Below are 7,666 nucleotides of genomic sequence, written 5' to 3' on the forward strand. Positions count from 1 at the left end.
AAGAGGTGTGATCAGCGCTTTACTGAACTCGTGATGCTACAAAACCAAACACTAATTTCAGACTATTTGATGCCGCCTAAAGCAAGTCATGGGCATGTTGATGGCATAACATGGCCGTGTGAGTCCCATCTTGGCTTTGTTTGTACTGTACTGTACGCATCAGCTGTGAGATCCAAGGACACGTTCATCGAGACGCCTGTCCTTCTTCCTTCTTCCCATTGTCGACTCATTGCTTTCATAGACATCTACTGCCATTTTTGACCAAACAACTCGCGACCCTGCTCGATGGACAAGTTTAGGCCCCCATGGATGCGGTCTAAGTGGCCCAAGGAGAAGAAAGCCCGATCAGATGCTCATCTAACACAAATTGGAGGGAGCGGGTATGTGTCTGCCGCGGAGAACGAGTCGGAGGTATGACCATGCTTATTTTAAGAAGCTACTGCGACGTCGTGCTGAACGTATCCACTAGCATATCGCTCCCTCAAATTCTCGAGGATCCCTGTCTTTGGATGGATTTCTCAAGCGCCTTGGTCGAAGCAGAGAACCTTCCCCCCATCCAGGTCCAGAGGAGTCTGCTCAGGTGGGTGCATGTGCGCGCTTGACAACAGATTGTATTTCTAGATAGCAATTGCAGATCCCATTACCCCACGCTGCCTCTGCCACCGAAGCAAACCTTCAACGTGACGCTGACTCACTTGACCGCATCGCCATCAAAGGGGCAATTACACAAGCTGCTGCCGACGTCGAGGGCATCAAGCAATCTAATATCGCTGCGACAGTTGTAACGGCAATTGATAATGCTGGATTGATGCTGGATACCATTGATCCTCTCGTTGCACCACTCGCAGCGCTTAGGGCGTTTAATTTGGTGGTGAATGCCATCGCAAAGGTATGATTAGTCTTGAGTTGGTGATTCGTATTCACCGTTCTGCGCAGGTTCATCCATACGCGCAGATAGCGCTCGTCATATTCAAAGGCGCATCCAAGGTCTGCCGATCTCATTTTTTCAAGTCCAGCACTCCTGTTCATGCTCGACACCTAGATGATTCTTAATCAGATCAATCTGGACACAGCTGTTCGTTCACTACTTTCTAAAGTGTCAGAAGTTTATGGGTTTGTCACAGAAACACAATATTGGAGTCCCATGCCCGCCACGCAAGCGTTGGTGTTAGAAAGGCTGTCACGTCAAGTGATGGATTGTGTCAACTTCATCGTTCGTTACGTGGAGACGAAAAATTTCTGTGTGTCTGCAGCACCGTATCATCTTTTGTGTCTAACATAGTTCCATAAACAGGGATGAGGACGAGTAGAAATGTACTGGGAGATACAAATACAGCGATTGAAGGCTATAGTCGGGCTATTGACAATCTCATGCAGCAGTTTCGAGACAATGTCATCCGTGATGTTGCCATCTTCACATGTAGAGCCGGTGCGTTTATCACTATGTTGTGCTAAGACTTTCTGATCATCAACGCATTAGCTGAGGATTTGGATCTCAGTGGTCTGGAGTATGCAGGGGGTGTCGGGCGAAATACATTGAAGCAGTGCCTTCCTGACACTCGGAAAGCGATCCTCTCCGAGATCCAAGACTGGGTTATCGATACTGCGTCAAATGCACAGCAAATTTTCTGGCTATCCGGCATGGCTGGGACAGGTAAATCAACGGTCGCACACACCATAGCTGGCTGGTCCGATGAACATGGAAGTCTCGGGTCGTGTTTTTGCTTTGATCAAACCCGGAAGGGAGAACGGCTTTCTCAAAAACTGTTTACGACTATCGCGCGCGACTTGGCGGACCACAATCCGCTTGTACGCAGGGCGCTGGCGAGTGTTATCCAAGACAACAACGAGCTCAAGCACACCGTCGACATCAGAAGGCAATGGATCCAGCTTCTCCTTGGCCCAATCAACGTGGCGTCAGAAGCTATTGAAGCTCCCATCCTAGTCATTATCGATGCATTGGACGAAAGTGGCGAGAGCGATACCCGTGAACAAATCCTTCATCTGCTGACAGGGAGACAGGATGTCTCTTCCCAGCCTTTGGTTTGCATGCCCCCGAATATACGTATTCTGGTCACATCCCGCCCTCTCGAAGACATTCATGGTGCTCTGCATGGCCTGTCGCACATTCGGCACGTTAGTTTGGACGAACCGCCTTGGTCGGATACCGTTGACTATGATATTGAATGCTATTTCTCGAGCAGGCTGAAAGAGCTGCAGTTCGATGGAGATGACTGCAGAGCACTTGCGAAGCGAGCTAATGGCCTCTTCGAATGGTCTCGTTTAGCATGCGAATATATCAAAGGCAGGAACACAGTGCGCCAGAAACCCAAGGCCCGTTTCAAGAGTGTGGTTTCCGATGAGCCAACGAAGAGGACAACACTATTGGATTCTATGTACAAGCGCATCTTGGCAGACGTTATACTAGAGGATGAACGAAAGGACGCCATTCCGATGTTTTGCACTGTGATGGGCTTGATTGTTACCATGCTGGAACCGCTTTCGAGGACTGTCCTGAACACGATTCAGCGTTATTCACCATGCATTGATGGCATTGACCAAGAGCAGCAGGACATCGACGTTGAATTCATCCTCACTCCTTTGGGCGCACTACTCACTGGCGTCACAGATACTCAAATACCTATACGGCCTCTTCACGCATCCTTTTATGATTTCTTGACGGACAGGGATCGAAGTGGTGACTTCTTTGTCGGGGAATCAGCTGTACATCACTACAGGCTGGCTACTGCATGTCTGCGTCTCATGAAAGTCCAACTCCGCTTCAACATCTGCCATCTAGAGAGCTCCTACCTCCCCAACTCGTCTGTCATTGACCTGCAGAAACGCATAAAAGAGTCTATTATGCCTGAGTTACAATATTCATCTCGATTCTGGATTACTCATGTTACGGCCGCATCCTTCCACTCATCGCTGGCAGACGAAGTGCATTACTTGCTCGATGGTGAGCGGATGCTCTACTGGCTTGAAGTTCTCTGTCTTTTAAAGAGCCTCAGTGGTCCTGCTTCGATGCTGTCTACATTATGGTCTTGGTCTCAGGTATGTCGTCTTGTGATCACTACCGTTAATACTGGCTCAGGTCATCATCACAGAAGGATCACAATTACACACAACTCAAGGCAGCCGTTGCCGACACCGAACGATTCATTCGCATGTTTGCTGCGCCAATGTTGTATAGCACACCGCATCTTTATCTGTCTGCTCTCCCTTTTGCTCCAGCTCTATCTCGTATTTCAGCACGCTGTGCTAAATTTACTAGAGGTATCACAGTGGCTACTGGGGGGATGAATGAATGGTCATCTTTCCAGAGTACCCTTCAAGGACACACATCCAATGTTACGTCTGTTACATTCTCATGCGATGGCCGACATATTATATCTGGATCGGATGACCAAACAATCTGTGTGTGGGATATGGAGACCGGACAGCAATTGTGCTCCCCTCTCGAAGGGCATGCAGGTCCTGTCATATCTGTCGCAATCTCACAAGACGGCCGACACATCGCATCCGGATCGCATGACAAGACGGTCCGTGTGTGGGATATGAAGACCGGACAACAATTGGGATCCCCTCTCGAGGGGCACACAGGACCTGTCAGCTCTGTCGCAATCTCGCACGATGGCCGACAAATCGTATCCGGATCGCGTGACAATACGATCCGTGTATGGGATATGGTGACCAGGCAGGAATTGGGCTCCCCTCTCGAGGGGCATACAGGACCTGTCATGTCTGTCGCAATCTCGTATGATGGCCGACGCATCATATCCGGATCGCTTGACAAGACGATCCGCGTGTGGGATATGGAGGCTGGACAGCAACTGGGTTCCCCTCTCCAAGAACATACAGGTGGAGTCTGGTCCGTTGCGATCTCATACGATGGCCGACGTATTGTCTCCGGGTCGCACGACAAGACGATTCGTGTCTGGGATATGGATACAGGGAAGCAACTGAGCTCCCCTCTGGAGGGGCATACAGAACCTGTTGGATCTGTCGCAATCTCGCACGATGGCCGATACATTGTATCCGGGTCGGATGACAACACAATCCGCGTGTGGGATATGCAGACTGGGCAGCAATTGGGTTCCCCGCTCGAAGGGCATGCAGGGTCTGTCTGGTCTGTCGCAATCTCGCACGATGGCCGACACATCGTATCCGGATCGTATGACAACACGGTCCGTGTGTGGGACATGAAGACTGGACAGCAATCGGACTCTCCTCTTGAGGGGCGTACAGGATCTGTCATGTCTGTGGCAATCTCATACGATGGTCGGTGCATCGTATCAGGGACGGATGACAAGACGATTCGTGTATGGGATATGGAGACTGGACAGCAACTGGGCTACTCTCTTAAGGGGCATACAGGACCTGTCGGGTCTGTCGCAATCTCGCACGATGGCCGACGCATCGTATCCGGCTCGCGTGACAACACGGTCCGTGTGTGGGATATGGAGGTTGGACAATTGGGCTCCCCTCTAAAAGGACATACAGGACCTGTCAGCTTCGTGGCAGTTTCGTATGATGACCGACACATCGTATCCGGATCCTATGACAAGACGATCTGTGTGTGGGATATGGAGACTGTACAGCAATTGGGCTCCCCTCTTAAGGGGCATACATCCACTGTTAGGTCTGTCGCAATCTCGCACGACGGCCGACACATCGTATCCGGATCGGATGACAAAACAATCCGCGTGTGGAGTGTGGAGACTAGACAGCAATTGGGTTGTCCTCTAGAGGGGCATTCAGGGCTCATTTTGTCTGTTGCGATCTCACACGATGGTCAACGCATCGTATCCGGATCGAGTGATGGGACGATCCGTATGTGGGATATAGAGACTAGGCAGCAAGTAGGCTCCACTCTCGAGGGGCATACAGGAATCATCTCGTCTGTTGCAATCTCGCACGATGACCGATGCATCGTATCCGGATCGTATGACAAGACAATCCGTGTGTGGGATATGAAGACCGAGCAGCAATTGGGCTCTCCTCTCGAGGGTCATACAGGGCCTGTCTTGTCAGTTGCAATCTCGCACGATGGCCGACGTATCGTATCCGGATCCTATGACAACGTGATCCGTGTATGGGACGCGGAGCCTGAGCTACAACTAATAGGACCATTTCTGGAGGAGCATACGGGAGTTGTTAACTCTATCGCGCATGATGCCCAATGCGCCATGTCTGATTCTGTTGGCGAGACGATTCAGGCTCAGGGTAAGAGGAGCAGTACGTCTTTCTGTCTTTCTCGTTTTTCAGTGCTAATGAGTACACACTAGCTACACTTGTGCAGAATTCCACGGCTGTCTCGCCGGTAGTGTTCCCCGGCCATCGCGGAATATGTTTCTCGTTGAATCTTGCCCACAGTCTTGGTTCTCCTGCCTCATTTCTGCAGGGCTCTCCACCACCTTCGTTATTCCCTAATGATGCTGGTTGGTTGATTGGCCCCGAAGGCCGACTCTTATTCTGGGTCCCACCTCACCTTCAGCGTACCATGCACACACCAGTCACCACCATGGTTATACCTTCAAGTGGCTTGCAACTTGATTTAAGTAATTTTGCTCATGGAGAGTTGTGGCAGGATTGTCGTAGCCGAGACTGAACTTACTCACCACACAACTTTCAAGACATACTGTGGTCATTCACGGTCAATACAACTGCAGTCAATATCCCGTCTCTATATTGTTGCTCAAAGAATTTCTTGGGCGTCGATATCGCATCTAGATCTAATATACCCCAATGTGTACTCGAATATGCGCACAAACTGTCAGGCCATACACACTGTGATGTTATGACACATTATTGATATACTGCTAGACAGATGGTATTATATGAACTACAGACTGAAAATATTTGTTGCTGAACGCCGCTACGAACAACTGATAGCTTGTTCGGTGGCTCAGTGACCCGCAATACTACAATCATAGTCGGTGTTTGTCTTACTTGGGTAAGCGTGGTGGGGTCTGTGCGTCAGACGCCCCCCCCTCTGGCGGTGACTCTGAGGACGTATAGTTCACGCTGTGGCGAAGTCGTGACACTGTGTACATATTGATCTTAATGGAAATGGAATCGTACTCCACCAATTCCTGTGGATGCGCATGAGTGCCAACGAACGCCTACGACCAGATGACTTGTGACTCAGACATGGCGTGGGACTAACGGAGCTGTTCCCCCCCCCCTCTTTTGCCTGGTCATCCCGCGCATAGCGAACCATTACACGGAGAATTGCTTGTCCTGTCGGGATGGCATAGCAGCGCCAGTGTCGCGGGTAGACTCTCCGTACGTACAACGTGGGCCAGCGTGCACATGGTAAATTACAGAAGGCGGATACATACCAGCCCCGAATGGAATGTCTGTCCTCTGCAACACTGTCTCGAAACGGCAACAGGCCACATGAGCTTCGCGAAATATACACGGAGTGCATAGTCGAGGAAACGGCGCCAGCCTGCTCTTCTAAGGGATGCAGTGCTTGATGCCCTATCGAATGCTGCAGCAAATGCAGAGTTGGTAGATAATTGTGAAACTGTAGGAGATATACACACAAGTAATAGAAGTTGTTGAACTAATTATGCGTGTCTGTCAATCGTTACAGAGGCACGCCGGTAGACCTCACAGCCTGTGTCATTTGTCCACTGTGTATGATGACATCTTCAATGTGCTATTTTTACTCCCCCCCCCTCTGAGTCCATATCGACTCACCCGACATGTGCTTGGGACCGGGAGCGCATCAACAATCCATCTAATTTATAGTTCTTCCTCGAAAACGTAGTCGCCTTTCCCCTCATTCATCTGGATAGATTGTTCAGGACGCAATTTATCGCGATTTTGAGATGCCCGTTGGAACTGGGCACTCACGCTAGACGCAGCACATTCTGCAAGAAGGGAAGTCGTTTCCCAGAAAGATTACATGGCACGAAAGTGCTTTAGCAGATAGGCAAAATACAGCGTAACGAGCAATAACTACCAGGTTCCGACGCGTTTTGGTCAAACGGACGTGGGGTGGAGAGAAGGTCGTGCCGCATGTAAGCGCGGAGCTAGGTGTGGCGCCGCGTCCTCAACGTTGAGAGTAATGCAAACCTACTATACTCAAAGGAACCCCGACAGACCTTCAAACCCGCAGTCAGCTAATCCTAATAGACACCCAACGGAGCTTCTTAGTTAGGGATGGCCTCGCTTGCGTATTTTCGTGGAACAGTACTAAGCAAAGTATTTCATCTCGACCTCCTCATTCATCACAACGACCCATAAGTCCACGGGTTGGGCGACTGAGACTCAATGATTGATTGTCAGCGAACAAAGGAATCAAGCTCATGGCAAAATTATCCTGGACCACACGCCCCAGGCTCTTGCGCTGAGTATACGATCGCCTTAGACAAACACGCCAAGGATAGTAGGGAATCGAGCTGAACAATGGTACGCGCCACCCTCTATCGCAGAATACATGCCTCCGAAGCGAAGACGAGATGACTCCAATCTATGTTCCTTTGTCCTTCTTCCGCATAGAAGCCCGCTCGCATCGTAGAGACTCATCATGACTTCCTCCGATCGCAGACTGCCTCCTCCTTTCGCTTGTGTATATGCCCTGCTTACTTACCAAAAAGACGTTCTTCCTGATTCAATCGTCATCTCCCGATCCACATCAACCCTCGTCCTC

General features: G+C 50.2%; 1 protein-coding gene across 1 annotated transcript; it reads left to right on the plus strand.

Annotated features, from left to right (window-relative positions):
* Positions 1–285: 285 nt before the first annotated feature.
* Positions 286–5,614, plus strand: FIBRA_08817 (uncharacterized protein; the record flags this gene model as incomplete). The annotated part of the gene is made up of 9 exons (XM_012330436.1): positions 286–411; positions 470–580; positions 635–889; positions 937–987; positions 1,043–1,241; positions 1,295–1,429; positions 1,481–3,057; positions 3,111–5,241; positions 5,292–5,614. 9 exons carry the CDS (start codon positions 286–288, stop codon positions 5,612–5,614), a joined length of 4,908 nt encoding a protein of 1,635 aa, XP_012185826.1.
* Between the last annotated feature and the right edge of the window lie 2,052 nt (positions 5,615–7,666).

This window comes from Fibroporia radiculosa (genome assembly GCF_000313525.1).
Source record: "Fibroporia radiculosa TFFH 294 genomic supercontigs, scaffold3313, whole genome shotgun sequence".
NCBI classification, from domain to species: Eukaryota; Fungi; Basidiomycota; class Agaricomycetes; order Polyporales; family Fibroporiaceae; genus Fibroporia; species Fibroporia radiculosa.